The 18043-nt window shown below is 41.4% G+C and overlaps 1 protein-coding gene across 1 annotated transcript in view; it reads left to right on the forward strand.

Moving 5' to 3' along the window:
• P2RX2 (purinergic receptor P2X 2) overlaps nt 1-18043 on the forward strand; it is a 75424-nt gene that overhangs the window by 52751 nt on the left and 4630 nt on the right. The window contains exons 8-11 of the mRNA XM_073554801.1: nt 1214-1341; nt 12621-12711; nt 14144-14209; nt 17086-17163. Of these exons, the coding sequence (XP_073410902.1) occupies nt 1214-1341; nt 12621-12711; nt 14144-14209; nt 17086-17163 (363 nt within the window). The remainder of the gene's footprint in view (nt 1-1213; nt 1342-12620; nt 12712-14143; nt 14210-17085; nt 17164-18043) is intronic.

Raw genomic sequence — 18043 nt, forward strand, 5'->3', positions numbered from 1 at the left:
ATTTGCAAGTTTATGACCACTTATAAAATGTGTACAAAGTGCTGCCCATTGTGTTGGATTGTCAATGCAACCCTCTTCTCAGAGAGTTGGTAAGTATGCATAGAGAAGTGTTTAAACTCATAATCATCCTCTATTCCACCCAACTCTTCACCTCTATGGCTGTGCACAGACAAATAGGTGATGGGGGGGGCAAATAGTTGGATCTAACACTTATCACTAATTCTTTAGGTGGGTGATAAATGTGAATAGTGGAAAAGAATTTCCTGATGAAGGTCATTGACCTGGAAATGCTCATTATGTCATTATATGATGTGCAAACTATTACCTAAAAACAAAGGGGCAAACAGTGTGCTTGATAAATTAGAAACGTTCATGCTCTGATTGGACTCTGTGCTAACAATATACTTTGGAAAATAATACCGACATATGCACTGATACGTCAATCAATTTCATTAGGCAAACGCAGGATCCTATAGAAAAGCAGATATTGTGAGTTATAAAATTTAAAAGGAGAGACATTACTGGCTGACAAGATTGATGTTTTAGCTGGTGCTCAAACACCAAAAAGACCTCAGTCTTATGCATCACAGCAAAATGGAAAAAAAAAAATATATATAAGAAACACCAAAGGCACAACGCTTGCCCCTGGACAAAGCTTTCCACAGCAAAACACGCGTCAGGTGTGGTGGGTCCCTGGCTTTCAAGGAATACAATGTGGTTTTGATAATAAGTTCATATGCACTGTGTGCTTATTTTATATCTGCTCTGTTCTTAGTGTGAGTCATGCACTATCCCCATTTATTTAGTATATATCTCTCACTCTATTATTATTAATACTACATTACTTTTATGGTGCATAGGTTCTCTCTATAGAATGAGCATCTGTATTACACTCTGATGGTCTTTTATTATGCATTTATGTGCACTTATGCTTTCCATGTTATTCCTATATTACCATCTGCACTTGTATCTTATGTAATTATACTGTACATTCCTCTATGTTTATTATATGCCTTTTACTTTTAGCCATACCCACTCCTTTTCCTATACTTGTCCCTCCCCGTAAAAAATGTTTTCCATGTTTTTAAAACCCTTGTGCTGTTTTAAATTTATTATATTACAAATTTGCTATTTTAACATTTCTCAAAAAAGCATTGTGCCTTTGGTTTTTATTTTTTAACTGGTGCTCAGCAGCTTTCTTTTATTTTTAAAGGGAGGAATCATTGGTGTGATCATTAACTGGAACTGCAATTTGGACTTACATCCCTCAAAGTGTCGCCCTCAGTATTCATTCCGACGCCTTGACCTGCAGAATAATATATCCACCGGCTATAACTACAGGTTAGTGTTCTTCTTCCATTGTGAACGCTATCATATTAACTAGTGATGAGCGAGCATACTCGCCACTACTCGGTACTCGCCCAAGCATCGCAGTGCTTGTGAAGCTTGGAGCTTGCCCAGTATTTCCATGTTTGCTCGGCGGGAGGTCGGGTCAAAGCCCTGCATGTTTGGTTCTCTTTAGAGAGCCAAAAACCATGCAGGAATTGTCTGCCACACACTGTAATGCTGCAGCCATGTTGGTTGTAGCATTACAGTGATTGGCTGGCCACACAAGGAGAGTTGCTGCTGAGCTAGGGAGAGATTTGTTTGCGTTGTACTTAGTGTGGGAATACCATAAATAATACACATATCCATCTCAACTAACAGTTCTTCTGAGGACTAATAAAGATGCATAGATATCAGTGCTAGGCAGGCAGGCAGTGTATGTGGCAAAATTCAGTGCATATAGCAAGAGAGTCCATTCCAGTTCTGTCTGTTGCTGCCTATTACAGATATTTTTAGACATAGCCCCAGGTATCAGGGGCTAGGGATATTTTTTTTTTTTAATTTTAATCCTGAGCATTTGCTTTGAAATCAATCCAGAGAACACCGTTTCTCTGCTCCATTTGCTTGTTGTCACTGCAGAATACAGCCAGATCCTTTCCATATTACAGCGTTAAAAATCCATTTTAAACTGGGGTTTGTCTGTCACATGGATCACATACATAGGAAGGAGAGAAGTCCGGCTTTCAGGATCGCGCTGTTCCAGTCCAAAGTTCACAAGGAGTTAATCCAAGGACCAAGCAGTGATTATAACTTTCTTTTTATTCCATAAACTCTACGCGTTTCGTGTACACACTGTACACTTCCTCAGGAGCAAAGTTACACTGGCATCACATTCCATTCTCCTTATATACTATCTCCCCCAGGAAGTGAGGTAGGTGCTCATTGCACTTAAAAAAATTCACACATAACTATCAACATAATGTAAAATCACAAAAATCACTAAAATTAATCTATAAAACACACTTCTATAAAAACACACATATGTAAAACTTCACACTAGAAAAAATGTAAAACATTATAATAAAATTATGATTATACTCAATAAAAATCTAAAATTCTTGGTACATCATATCAATTAGCAGAACAACATACACAAATCTCTTATATAACCGCACTTATATTTTCCTTTCAGTATTAACCCTTCATTCAACATATTATACTTTTACTTTCCTTATATTTCAGGCAGATGATCATATACTAATTAATGTATGTTCTCCTATGCGGATTCGATCCTGCACAGCAGACCCATGCTCTGCACTCAAGAAACGTTTCTGTTCTCTCAGCCAAAGGCTCCACATCTCCAGACCTGTCAGTTCCTTTTCAAGGCACCAGCCAACTATTCCAATCATAAGAAAATACCGCCGATTATATCTCTTTATATGTTAGCGATATGATCATTCCCTTGCTGTAATGTTATAGCATGGACATCACACAGTTATCAGATGCCAATACTACTCTAATCCTTAGCAGACAAATATGCAGAGCACCCAAAATTATTTAAAGATGTCAGATATTTCATTTAAACCGTATGGTTGCAGAGTCTGCAACCTGTGAATCCAGTAAATTTCCTTTCTCATCAGAATGACACTCCTGTTCACAGTGTCTTCTGAAACATAATCAATTGGGGCCACTTTAATACATGGTTTCTTCCCATGTTTTATAGTGCAATGTTTTGATACTCCATGGAACATAAAACCTTCAATTATATTGTGTCTGTGCGAATTCATGCGGTTATGCAGTTCTTGTGTGGTTTTACCCACATACTGTAAACCACATTCACATTCTATCAGATATATCACAAAACTACTTTTACAATTCAGGGAAAACTTTATATCAAACACCTTATTATTCTGAATTGATCTGAATGTGGTCATATTATGCTTAATCATGCCACAACACAGACACCGAGCGGTATTACATTTAAAAACTCCTGGTTTTTTGCATTGTTCATCCCTAATTTTTCCTTTTTTCAGGCGACTGGGGGCCAGTATATTTCTAAGAGTAGAGGATCTTTTAAAGGTTAGTCCTGGTTTATTTGGTAGCATACTCCCCAACACTGGATCATTAAGAAGAACAGACCAATGATCCTGTAAAATATTCCTAATTTTTTTATTTTGTTTAGTAAAATTAGTTAAAAAGTTTAAGGAGAAACTATCATTCTCTTTTTCTTTTTTCTTAGGATTTACTAGGTCCATCTGTTCCAAACCTGCGCACTCATTATATGCTTTTTCTAGCAGTTTTTTTGGGTAGTTTTTCTCAATAAACCTATTTTTCAATTCCTTGGCTTGTGATACAAAATCTGCTACAATTTTTCTTAATCCTTTTATACTGGTTCTTCGGGACATTGATTAACCATTTATAATAATGGCCACTATTAAAATCTAACAAACTATTTGCATCACACTTCTTAAAAAAAGTTTTAGTAAAAATCTTCCCTTCTGAATGGAAAATGGTCAGATCCAAATAATCTATACTCTCCATATCATATACCTATGAAAAGGTGAGACCCGAATCATTCCTCTGAATGCTCTCCAGAAATTGTTCTATGTTATTACATTTATTATCAAAGACTATCATTAGGTCATCTATGTACCGTTTAAAAAATATAATATGCTCTGAAAAAATGGAATTTTCTATATAAATGAATTAAAAAATGGCCATAAATAGGTTAGCGAAAGTTGGCGCTACTTTCGAACCCATTGCGGTTCCGACTTGTTGGTGATATAGTTTTCCCTGAAAGTCAAAAAAATTATTGTGCAGTATAAACTTCATGCTATCCATTAAAAAGGCTTTCTGATTCAATGGTAAACGGGCATCTTCTTTCACATATCTCCCAAAACAATACAATCCTAGATCATGTCTAATATTTGAATAGAGGGATGCAACATCTATAGTCAGAAACATGTATGAATCTTTCCACACTATATCCTTCATCAAATGAATCAGCTGGGCAGAATCCCTAAGAAAACTTTTCACAGACATCACATGGAAATACATTATATTATCTACATACGCTGCCAATCCTGACGTGAGAGAACCTATGCCAGAAATGATGGGCCTCCCTGGGGGGTTGTTTTGATCCTTATGAATCTTAGGAAGATGATAGAAAAAAGCCCTAGGGGGATTTTTCATAGTCAGAAAATTATATTCATTTTTATTTAAAATCCCCTCCTTTTTTCCAGTTGCAATTAATTTATTATATTCAGTTACCGCACTCTTATAAATATCCATTGTGACCACTTTATATGTATTCTCATCATTTAATATTCTATATGTCTCTTTCAAATATTCCTTCCTGTCTTGGATTACAACTCCCCCACCCTTATCAGCTGGTCTAATAACCACCTCTGTGTTCTCTTTCAGACTTTTAACAGTCTCCCTTTCTGCTTTAGTCATATTTCTTTCATTTTTATAATCTGCAGGATTTATATTCTCAAAATCCTTCAGTACTAAATCAGAAAATGTTTTTAAATGGTGTCCCTGGTTCTGTATCGGGTAAAAATTAGATTTATTCCTCAATGTAGTGTGTAATATTCCATTTTCAGTCTGCTGTAATGAAACTTCCTCATCTGAAGTCACTTTTTTGCTATCCTGTATCAGGAAGTGTCTTTTTACCGTTAATTTTCTGATAAAAGTTTGCAAATCAATAAAAAGATCCAGTTCCTGTGAATTCGTGACAGGACAAAAGGATAATCCTTTTTGCAACACAGAAATTTCTGCTGTATTTAATATGATAGATGATAAATTAAAAATATTATTTGTTATTTTATTTTCTGGTGTCGGTATCTTTATTCTGTTTTGTTGCGTTTGCCCCCCTCTACAGCCTCTGTAACACTTTTTCTTTTTCTTGGCTGGTTTGAAAAAAAATGCGTTATTACATTCTGCTGGTTTTTTCCTTTCACTAAAAAAGACGGTATATCATCTTGAAAGGATTGTTTGTTCTTTTGTTCACTACTGTTAAATTTTGGAAGAAAAGGGACCAAACTGCTCTGATTTTTAGAGTTATCAATAATACACATTTTGTTCAACTCTTGTGAGTTGTCACATACAATGGACTCCTTCTCTGCAACTGCAATATCTGTCGCTCCCACAATTAAATTATCATCCAACCCCACTTGGGGGAGAATATAAATATTTTGTCTATGATCATCAATTTTATCCAGGAGATTGCTCTTCATGTTATCATCTGAAAAATTAATCATATCCGGGAGTTCAATCCTCATAGGAGTCATAGGAGGTGGCAAGCTTTTATTTCCATCTTTCCTATTCACATGTTTTTTATCCTGATTTTTCCCACTTCTCTTTATTGCATCTAATTGTTCTATTATTTTCTTAATCTGCATCTGTGAGTCTATAACTTCCCCAGTAACATTAGTATTATTGGTGGTATTTATATCAACTATTTTTACTAGTGCACCCAAATCATTATTTCTTGAATTATCCGTCACATCCATTTTGTCATTGTCACTATTGATACGCGGTTCGCTTATTTCAGCTGTCATATCATTAATATTTTCATTTCCATTTTTATTTTCATTTTTATTCTTATTAGTGTAATTTTCAGTAATCACTGTTGCACATAAACCCGTCTAATCTTCAAATTAGTCTTTGTAAAATTTGGAGTATTTTCACTATAAAAAAATTTTTTATTTCCATTTCTGGGTGTACGTGTAGGCACCATAGGAATTTGTGGGGTGTTTTTCTGTACACTCCCATCTCCCTTATTCACATTCATTATATTGTTGTTCCCACTATCTAGTGTGTTTTATCAACACTATTCGCTTTCTTATAATCATCTCTATCTCTATATAGTTTGCGTGCCTTTCTCTTAATTATTTCTTGTTCAGCTTGTAAGAGCCTAGATGTAATAGCTGTGTTAATCCTATTATATTCCGGGTGTGTCCCAAAATGAAGGAGTTCTAATGATAAATTAGAAATCCTTTCTACTAATGTCTCTGCCAAAGACGTTCTTTTTTTAAAAAGTAGTTGCAGTAAACCCTGCATGCATTTAAATAAAACCTCATTCCATTCAGAACAAAAACTTAAATCATGTGGAAAAGGGGACGAATGATTAACCCTCAATCCCCTTGGGCATAAATTCTCATCTAAATCTATAGAGAGAAACCTAGCATCAGTGTAAAAATGCAATTCATCCTTCAGAAAATCTTCTAACTGATTAAACAGTTTTTTCATTTTAGCCGTGTCTTCCCCTGTAAAGGGTGTCGTATCATCCACATTAATAGTCTTATTTGCTCCAGTCCCAATAGTCTGTACAATAAGTCGTTCCCGGGAAGAAAGGCGATGAGGAAAATATTCCATATTTCTGCCCTAGTGCAGCTATCCAAAGAGGAAACTCAATTTCCAATGTGAACTATAAAAAAGGGGGAGACAGAAGCGCACAATAGGGTCTTATCCAATGATATAAACGTTTCACAGATATGGATCCACTCACCTGGTTCAGTTGTGTGGAACACAACAACCATAAGCACAAATGGGTAGGATCCGATGAACTGCAGCAATCAGCCGGTCACTAGAACTGCATACATAGGAAGGAGAGTAGTCCGGCTTTCAGGATCGCGCTGTTCCAGTCCAAAGTTCACAAGGAGTTAATCCAAGGACCAAGCTGTGATTATAACTTTCTTTTTATTCCATAAACTCTACGCGTTTCGTGTACACACTGTACACTTCCTCAGGAGCAAAGTTACACTGGCATCACATTCCATTCTCCTTATATACTAACTCCCCCAGGAAGTGAGGTAGGTGCTCATTGCACTTAAAAAAATTCACACATAACTATCAACATAATGTAAAATCACAAAAAAAGCCGGACTTCTCTCCTTCCTATGTATGCAATTCTAGTGACCGGCTGATTGCTGCAGTTCATCGGATCCTACCCATTTGTGCTTATGGTTGTTGTGTTCCACACAACTGAACCAGGTGAGTGGATCCAAGAGGCCTAGTCTAAATTATATACCAGAAAATACATCCATGTTCAAACATATCTCATTAAATCCATTTGTCTTCCTTGGAGGCAAGTATTGACGTGAATAGTGGTTTATATTTACCTATGCATCCGTAACAACTATGTGTAGTGTTGGAAATCAAAGGACAATGTGTATCGTGTACTTGTTCTATCCAAGATTCTCACATATAGAACATGTTGGACCCATTATACTGTAGTCTATAGATATATACACACATCAATGTGTTTTTGTGGGCCATGGCATCTGAGCTAGGTATCAAGATTACCCATACAAGTCTATGGGTCTGTGAAAATCACTGACAGTATTTGGATGACATCAGTATGCATTACCTGTGTTGTCTGTGATTAACATTGTATTGGATGAAAGAAATGGTAAATGGGCATAGATTGGGGTGTGACCAGTGGCTGGCCAAACTTTGACCCGGCAGTGCACCACATGATTTGTCCTTGTTTCTGTTCGTCAAAAGTTGGGAGGTATGGCAATTTGCTTCTTCTCATCAGTACAATTATGGCATACGTGTCTTGGCTGTGTCACCATTTTCTGGATACCATTTTGGGATAGATATGATATTTTGCGGTAGTGCAGAAACCAAATGCAATTTTAAGTGTTTTGAATTTTTTTCTGTTTATGGTTTTTACCCATGAGGTTAATTAATTTTAACTTTTGATAGATCAGACTTTTATTGACTCGCGATACCACATATATATATATTTTTACTATTTTTTAATATCTTTATTTTTAATAGGGAAAATGGGGTCTAATTCATACTTTTATGGAGTTTTTCTATTTTTTTTAATTAATTTATTTTTTAACTTTTTGCTGTATTTATTAGTCCACTTAGGGGACTTGAACTTGCAATTGTCTGATCTCTTGTGTAATATAGTATTGCTGAACAGGATACAGCGAAAATCACCGTCTCCTTTGAAGCCCGGGCAGAGGCTCGGTTTCAGTGGAACTGTGTAATTACAGGCGTGGCGCCCCTGAGGCTCAGTCGCCACAGAGGTACTGCACCTTCTCCTAAGGTGTGGTGCCCCACCATCCAGGTAAGTTGGAGGCTCCTGACCACGCTCCAACACTCGCACCCCACACAATAGAGTAGTTCAGCAAAGCCACATTGCGGTTCCTTGCTTTGTGAGTAGCAGAGCACCTTTGGTGGTTCCCTGCTTGGAACACTAAACGTGCTGGGAGGTGGGTGGAGTTTAGAATACATAAAAGAGTGGGATGGTTTAGGATTACAGGCCAGTCTGAGGGAGGAAGTCACTCAGAGAGGGGTGAGGAAAGGAGATCCCTGGAAGAGGGATGGAGGAAGGAGTGCTGCAGCTGCCTCAGTGATCTGAGCCAGCTGGCACGGGAAAGGAAAGAAGAAGAAAGACATTGAACCGAAGCCTGAGCTTCCATAGGAGGGAAAGACAAGTACTGAACGTAGGAGTGAAAGAGAACACAGAGGACGTGGGTTAGAGGAAGAACCTTGCCTAGAAGTTCCAAGTGCAAGGCCGGGGCCCGGTCCCCGAGGTTGTATGGACACTAATGGTTCTGCAGCAGACACCAATGGAGTAGTGGGCTGTAAATGCACTACTCCCATCTGAGACTTGGGGGCACAACAGCAACACGGATAGAGAGCCGGGACTCAGGAGTAGAGAGTCCCCGAAGCAGGCTACAGCTGTCTGCCGTACAAGTAGAGTTCTTGGGAACATCTGTCAGGAGGAACTCCAGTGTAACTCAGTACTAGGAGATCTTCACACTTAAAGGCGCTATAGAGGAGACGTTCAGAAAAGGCACATAAGTTGGTGGAGTGTGGAAGGGAGCATTCCATCTTGCCTGGAGGTTGACTGAGTCCCTGACCCGGAGGACACGGCACAGAAGCGGGCACTACAGACTGTGAATAAAGCTTTGGAACTATATGCCCTGGTGTCCTCCATTCCTTCCTGCGTCCGTCTGCCTGGCACTGCTACATCCCCTGCGCCAAGCACTACACCATCTAAGTGTCTCTTCACCTATCCTGCCCTGGGACAACAGCCCTGCCTGTGGAGGGCTATAACATCATTGCTGCACCACACCATCTGTCCCGGAGGATCTGTCTGCAGCGTCGGTTTAACACCTCCCTTCTAGAACATCACAGGTGGCGTCACAAACTATTCCATTAACTACATTACACCATTTCCGTTTCCCGCCATTGATTGGGCGCCCAGGGCCATGGACCGGGTCACCACTACTGTGACACATCCCGCCGACACCGGCCCGGTACCGACTACCCCACGGCCCTGGGAGGGCGACCCACAGGCACAAAGGTCTCCAGGCTCCAATGGACCTTCAAGTGTCATACCAAACCATCGGCGCCCCATAATCATGTCATGGGGCAGCAGATGATCACGTAGAATGACGTACCTCGATACCAGTGTGCTGTTAATGCTGCATCCAATCTATAACAGTTTGACTGTTGCAGGCAGAACTCTGCTCCACTTGTGGCTGTTAGAGGCAGATTCTGGCTGTGTGTCACATATCTGCTGGATATGGGGCAGGCTCACCCCTTGAGCCCTTTCTATAGAACAGATGTTGGTAAATTGTTAAAGGGATTTTCCAGGAATAAACAAAAATATCATTATGATTTTTTTCATTTTAAATGTTATCATTAAAAGTTATGTTTTGATCTCAACATTAAGTGGATGCTGGAATCCCCTTTTTCTCTTTGACCTAGAATGTTAGGACCCGTGTCTGTGAGCATGTGCCGTAGCAAACTTCACTGCAGTGATCTGGAGATAATCTATACCATATTGTAATGATTGTGTAACAACTTACACAGGAAAATAGCTAAAACACTAAATAATTGCAACTGACCCAGCCAGTTCCTATACAGACTAGAGATTCTAACCCAATAGTCCCTAGCGGTTCTTACGTGGGCTGGAATAGCCCTAACAACAACGTAAGCGACGGCAGGTTGGACCTATGTTGCCTGAAAGACCATAGAGTGCTTCACGTTCCACCTAAGGAACTTCTGGGCAAAGCAGAGTGCAAATTACCAACAGAAGGGAAGGCATGCCAAGATAGAAAGAGACGCCAGAGTGAGCTACAACAAACTACTAAATACAAAATGAAAAGATAAAGTACATGCTGCCTACTTCCTAAACAAGAAACAGAAGATAGGTGCATGATGAAAAGTATAATCACCAGAGACATAAACCCTAGCTGGGCTTTCACTGACTGACATAAATAACAGCAGTATCAGGAAATACAAACAGGGTGAAAGTACATATAGACGCACACCTTTCAACCTAAAGAGACTAAAGCAAGTAAACCAGATAATAAACACCAGAAGAAAATAGTATTTTTCGGACCATAAGACGCACTTTTTTCCCCCAAAATTTTGGGGGAAAATGGGTGTGCGTCTTATGGTCCGGATGCACTTACCAGGAGACACATCTGAGGCTGATGGGCGGCGGTTTGGCAGATGATCGGTGCTGCGGGGGCTCCGCCGGCATTGGTGGAAATCCCGGAGCCCCCGCACATCCATCCTGGGCTGGTGCGGCACCTTTGCAGGTGATCTGCGGTGTGGGGGCTCCACCTGCATTTTGTGAAAGGCCGGAGCCCCGCACTTCCATTGTTGTAATGCTGAGTTGAGCTTCAGGAAAATGGACGCCGGAGGTGGCGCATGCGCAGAGTGAGATCTCAGGAGACGAGATCTCGTCTCCCAAGATCTCACTATGCGAGGCCATTTTCATGAAGCTCAATTCAGCATTACAACAATGGAAGTGCGGGGGCTCCGGCCTTTCCAAAAAGCCAGCGGAGCCCCCGCACCACCGATCACCTGCAAAAGTGCCGCACCAGCCCGGGATGGATGTGCGGGGGCTCCGGGATTTCCACCAATGCCGGCGGAGCCCCCGCATCACCGATCATCTGCCAAATCACCGCCCATCAGCCTAGGATAGATGCGTGGGGGCTTTCACAAAATGGCAGAGCCCCCACACCACCGAAACAGCTGCACCAGCCAGGGATGATCCTGACCACCTCCTGTGACCCCACTCCACCAGCGCTCCATATCACACTCTACCACCCAGGTAATCTGAATAATTCGGACTGTAAGACGGACCCTCATTTGTCGCATTAATTTTTTTCGCTATTTTTCTTCTGAGAATTTGAGGTGCGTCTTATAGTCCGAAAAATACGGTAATTTATGTGGCTCAGCAGATAGAGAAGCCAACCACAAAGCACCATGCTCAAGGGGGGGGGACACTAGTGTTTGTCCTCTAATTTTCAGCACCCATGGCAGTATTAGATCAAAAAGATAGGGTGGACAGCAGTGTGAGCAGCTGCTTCTTATCTCAGCACCTATGGTATCTACAGTATTACACAAGACAGGGTAGCAGTAGTATAAGCAACCTTTTCTTACCCCAGCACACCTGGTGCCTCCAATATTAGATCAAAAAGATATTACGGACAGCAATGTGAGCAGCCGTTTCTTACCTCAGCACCCATAGTATCTCCAGTATTATATCAGAAACAGATGGAGGACAGCAGTATGAGCTGTTTCTACTTATCTCAGCACCCCTGGTATTTCCAGTATTATATTAGAACCAACAGGTAGACAGCAGTGTGAGCAGCCTAACCTTACCTCAGAACACATGTTGTCTCTAATGTTAGAGCAGAGAGACAGAGTGTATAGCAGTGTGATCAGCTTCTTATCTCAGCACCCCTGGTATTTCCAGTATTAGATTAGAATCAATGGGTGAACAGCAGTGTGAGCAGCCTCTTCTTACTTCAGCACCTATGGTGTCTCCAATATTATATCAGAAAGACAGGATGGACAGTATTGTGAGCATATTATTCTTACCTCAGCACTCCTGGGGCCTCTAATAATAGATCAGAAAGGCAGGGTGAGCAACCCTTTATTACCTCATCATCCCTATATCTCCAGTATTAGATTAGATGGACAGGGTGGACTGCAGTGTGAGCAGCCTCTACGTACCTCATCACTCCTGGCATCTCTAGTATTAGGTCAAACATATTAGTAATGCAGACCATAGGGTGCTATGGGGCAAGAAGAGAGTAGGAACGCGGCATTAATAACTCCCAAATGTTACCCATGTTACCACTAAAGCTTGTTCAGTGTTATGTAAAAATGAATCATATACTATTGGATTCAATGTTTTTGTATGTTGTTTTATAATAAATATAATTATAGTAAATAACAGATGTTATTAATAACTGTTTTCTTTTTATTCCATTATGACTGCTCTGGTATGTTATCACCCTCAGGTTTGCCAAATATTACAATATAAATGGTACAGAGGCCCGCACTCTAATAAAGGTCTATGGGATCCGCATTGATGTGATTGTGCATGGGCAGGTAATTTTACTTACACTAAGGATATCAGCACTGATGTTTATGATGCAACTTACGGTACTACATTTTACAGCATATAGATTTGTCATTCCTTAAAGGGGTTTTACATTTAAAACAATTTATCCCTTATCTCTAGATCATTGGTGGGTGGTCACTGGGATAGGCTATCCCTGTTACAAAATTGCGCACCAGGTCGGATTCCCTACTGCCACTCCATACATTCTCAATGGGGCTGCACAGCGCTTGGCAACACCATAGGGAATGATTGTAGCAGCAGTCGAGCATGCACACTGCCATTCTATTGTAAGGCTAGTTTCACACTAGCGTTACCGGGCGCAGCGCACGGCCACCGCTAAGCTCTGCCCCCGGCCGCACCCCCTCCGGTCAGCTCCTCCTCTGATCGCATGACGCTGCATGCGATCAGCGTACCCTATATTTAGCGTTGGGTACGCTGGTCATGCGCTGGCACACTTTTGCCGACGCATCCACCCTTTTGGCGCTGCGCCTAGCGCACAAAAATACAAGACAGGAGGAGCATGCCCGGAGGGGGCGCAGCTGGGGGCGGAGCTTAGCGGTAGCCGTGCGCTGCGCCCGGTAGCGCTAGTATGAAACTAGCCTAACGGGGATAAAAGTTGCTCATTCTGCTGATTAGTGGGGGTAGCAGCAAGCAATCGCCTGTTCTGTGGATAAGTGATAACTTGTTTTCACAGGACAACCCCTTTAATATCTACTGTATTTAAAGGTAGGCATACAATCTCTCTCTAAATGGTGTGATACACTTTTTGTGAAAACAGCCTTAAAGAGGATGTCCAACTGTGTAGACATTTGTTTTTCTTACTTAAAGCACTACTCCAGCGTTTTTCTTATTGCTTTAAATGTAAGTGACCTGCTCCCTGCACGATACTCAACTTTCAGCATTTTCATCTGTTTTCGCTGCCACCTCTCCTGCCGGTTTCCGGTGAAAAGTGACCTGCTTACAGCTCCAGTGTTTCATGGAGCGTGGCGGAGATCACTTTCAATACAAGGTTATGGCTTTCATAGACTTGTATTGAGAGCTTGTGACGTAGCTTCTGACTTCTGGCCAGTCAGACGCTACTGTCACAAGATGGCGCAGCGGGAAAGGAGCGGCACCTAACATTGGTGAAGACGCTGGAGGGTGAGTATATGACTGGGGGCAGGGAACATACATCTAAAGCGCCACTTAAAAAATTTGGCCTGGTCATTAAGGTAAAAATTGGCTCGGTCACCAAGGGGTTAACAATCTGTAAAGCACAACATATATGAACAAACAAGTTCCAAAATGTATCCACAAAATTAGAAGTTAATCGATTTTCATGCCATGCAAGCAGCTGATGTGTGACACCCTTTTAATGCTTTTAGACTTTTCCTTTTTTTAATGAAAACTTAAGGAGAATAATTGTTTCTCTTTACCCAGGCTGGAAAGTTTAGCCTTATCCCGACCATCATTAACTTGGCCACAGCCTTGACATCAATTGGTGTAGTAAGTAAACATTTTTTTTCAGAGATATGCATGAACTAAATGTTTGGACCTCGAGTACAAAAACATAGTATCTGTGTAGCTAGGTCTCCGATGTACATGAAGGCCTTTGTCTCTATCAGATCCCAATAGAAACAACTGCCAATAAAGGGTCTCAGTCAGCACAGGATGACTTTTCAAACTAAGTCCCGCTGATCGGTGCTTCATGGCAGAGCCAGTCATTTAAATCCACCTTCCCACTTGCTTGTTTTCCCTCAATCTCTACTCCTCATGTTATTTGATTGACAGCTCTGGTTTCATAGGGCCAGAGAAGGGTAGCGATAGATAGAAACGAAGCAGGCGGGAAGGTGATTGGCCCTGCCATGAAGCACTGAGCACCTGTACTTGGATTGAACAGTCATTCTGTGCTGACAGAGTCCCTTTAAAGGGAATCTGTCACCCGGTTTTGGCCTATAAGATGCGGCCTCAGCCATCAGGGGCTTATCTACAGCATTCTGTAATGCTGTAGATAAGCCCCCGATGTAATCTGAAAGAGAAGAAAAGCACGTTATATTATACTCACCGGGGTGGGCGGTCCAGTCCGATGGGTGTCGCCGTCCAGTCTGGCGCCTCCCTTCTTCATACGATGACGTCCTCTTCTCCCGTCCTGTAATGGCTCCGGCTCCGGCGCATTGCTCTGCCCTGTTGAGGGCAGAGCAGAATTCTGCAGTGCGCAGGCGCCAGACCTCTCCCGATACCTGCGCACTGCAGGACCTTGCTCTGCCCTCAACAGAGCAGAGCAGTGCGCCTGCGCCAGAGCCATTACAGGACGGGAGAAGAGGACTTCATCGCATGAAGAAGGGAGGCGCCGGAAGGGACGGCGACACCCATCGGACCGGACCGCCCACCCCGGTGAGTATAATATAACGTGTTTTTCTTCTCTTTCAGGTTACATCGGGGGCTTATCTACAGCATTACAGAATGCTGTAGATAAGCCCCCGATGTCTATGCCGGCAGCTAATAGGGGCTAAAAAGGGTGACAGATTCCCTTTAATGGTTAAGTGAACCTGTCAGCAGGACTTTACTAAGTAATTAAAAGACATGGCCATGCTAACACTGATACTGATTAAATCATACTTGTAGTAAAGAAATCTGTTTTGTGGTTCTTGTTCAATCTGTGTTTGAAGTTTTCTTGTAATGATATTTTCATGCATCAGGGAGGGACTGAGGGTAGGGTCTTTTCTTCCTTTTCCTGCTCCTCCATCTGCCTCCTGTGTTTGAATGACAGCGTAGTGATGGGCAAGTAGCATCATTGCTCGGATCTCCCCAAGCATGCTCGGGTGACCGAGTATTTGGATGTGCTCGGAGATTTAGTTTTCGTAGTCTCAGCTGCATGATTTGCGACTTGTAGACCGGCTGAATACATGTGGGAGTTCCCTAACAAACAGGCATTCCACACATGTGTTCAAGCTGTCTAGCAGTCGCAAATCATGAATATAAGACAATGAAAACTAAATCTCCAAGCACATCCAAATACTCGGAGGTCACCCGAGCAATGAGTATACTCGCTCATCACTAATGACAGGGCATTGATACATCAGTGATCTGCCTGCTTTTTGAAATCTCTCATTTTTATGCTCTCTGATAAAACAACAGGTCTTCAAGAAAATGGTGCAGTGGTCGGTGTATGCCTGGTCATATCTATAAATTGCTTGGTTTTCCTTGATGACTGGATGATACCATGCAATGTGACCATTTCAGTGGGTCATTTACCACCAAGAAAATGTTAGAAACATTTCTGTCTGTAATGGTCATGTTTGCCATTGTAATTTCTTGTGATCGGCTAGTTTAGCAGTATATGCTACTTTTCAATACTTGCACCCCTCCTGGCAGCTCACAGATACATACCACTAAAACACCATATGTATGGACGCAATTAATTTTCCTAAAGTGGTAATGCTGTTGAACCTTGGCCTTCTGTGTATTTTTTTTTTCATTATAACTTGTATTTGCTATGTTATGTTTCATCTGTTACAGTTTATACATTCACTAATGTTTCTATTTTTATACTTAGTAATTCGTGATTTCAGTATATTCCACACATATAAATTAGTATATACACCGTAATGATTGATAGTTTGATGCGACCACAGCTGTTCTGGGGGGTTCAGTTGGTTGTCCAGTTGACAGTGCTATTTTTCGTTAGGATGCTGGCAGACAGACCAGGCATTTTGGCTCAGTGGTTAACACTGTATCCATGCAGTGCTGGGGTCCTTGGACCAAATCGCACCAAGAACAACATCTGCAAGGAGTTTGAATGTTCTCCCTATGTTTGCGTGGGCTTCCTTTGGGTAATCAAGTTTCCACTTATTCCAAGAACATACAAATAGGGTATTTGGATTGTAGGGCCAGTGATAATGCATGTAAAGTGCTGTAGAATATGATGGCGCAATATAAATAATAATAAATAACAACTCTTGGCTATTTCCAGCAATGTCAGAGAATAATAATGGAGGGACTGAGCATACTCCTCTTCACCATTAAAGACAGCGCTCTGCAGAACCTGGTTTCTGGGTTCCAGACCCTTATTCTCAGGATCGCTGGGGGATCTGGTGGTTGGATCTGCAGCGATCAGTCAGTTATTCCCCATCTAGGAGTTAACTTACTGTTTTGGGATAAACCCAAATGGTTTATAAATCATAAATGGATAAATATAACAATGGGTCTAGAAGCACTTAGGGAGGGGACTTTTTTTTTTTAGCTGTTTGCTATTATATTCTATTCAGATTTTCGATTCAAAAATCAAGTATTCCATCTAGGGATTGATCCCTTCATACACCCCACATCCCATAAATCCATCTTAAGGCCTTGTGTGTGTGTTTTTTGTGTTGTCTCTTTAGGGTTCTGTCTTCTGTGACTGGATACTGCTGACCTTCATGAACAAAGATCACATGTACAGTATCAGGAAATACGATAAGGTAAATATATAATTTATCAAAGCTTCCAGCTTTATAAAATCTGACATGTCCTAGGAAGTGTAGAGACATGTCAGAAGGACATTTCCAATTTTCTGACATGTCCTAGGAAGTGTAGAGACATGTCAGAAGGACATTTCCAATTTTGTGACCATTTAGTCAATTTGAGGCCAATAAGTTAGATGAAGTTCAGTATTCTTTTTGATAGTCAGATTAGTCAGCTATTAAAGGGGTCTTCCCACAAACAAATTACATATTAATAAATAGATCTTGGAATAAAAATAAGTTATTATTATTGCGCCATTTATTCCATGGCGCTTTACATGTGAGGAGGGGTATACATAATACATACAAGTACAGTAATCTTAAACAATACAAGTCACGACTGGTACAGGATGAGAGAGGACCCTGCCCGCGAGGGCTCACAATCTACAATGGGATGGGTGAGGATACAGTAGGCGAGGGTAGAGCTGGTCGTGCAGCGCTTTGGTGGATCGGTGGTTACTGCAAGTTGTAGGCTTGTCGGAAGAGGTAGGTCTTCAAGTTCTTTTTGAAGGTTTTGATGGTAGGTGAGAGTCTGATATGTTGTGGTAGAGAGTTCCAGAGTAGGGGTGATGCGCGGGAGAAATCTTGTATGCGATTGTGGGAAGAGGAGATAAGAGGGGAGTACAGAAGGAGATCTTGTGAGGATCGGAGGTTTCGTGCAGGTAAGTATCGGGAGACTAGGTCACAGTTGTACGGAGGACTCAGGTTGTGGATGGCTTTGTATGTCATGGTTAGGGTTTTGAACTGCAGTCTTTGGGTAATGGGGAGCCAGTGCAGGGATTGACAGAGGGGAGAGGCCGGGGAATAGCGGGGGGACAGGTGGATTAGTTGGGCAGCA

This window comes from Dendrobates tinctorius, unplaced genomic scaffold (assembly GCF_039654945.1).
Source record: "Dendrobates tinctorius isolate UK_male_01 unplaced genomic scaffold, ASM3965494v1 ptg000213l, whole genome shotgun sequence".
Classification (NCBI taxonomy): Eukaryota; Metazoa; Chordata; class Amphibia; order Anura; family Dendrobatidae; genus Dendrobates; species Dendrobates tinctorius.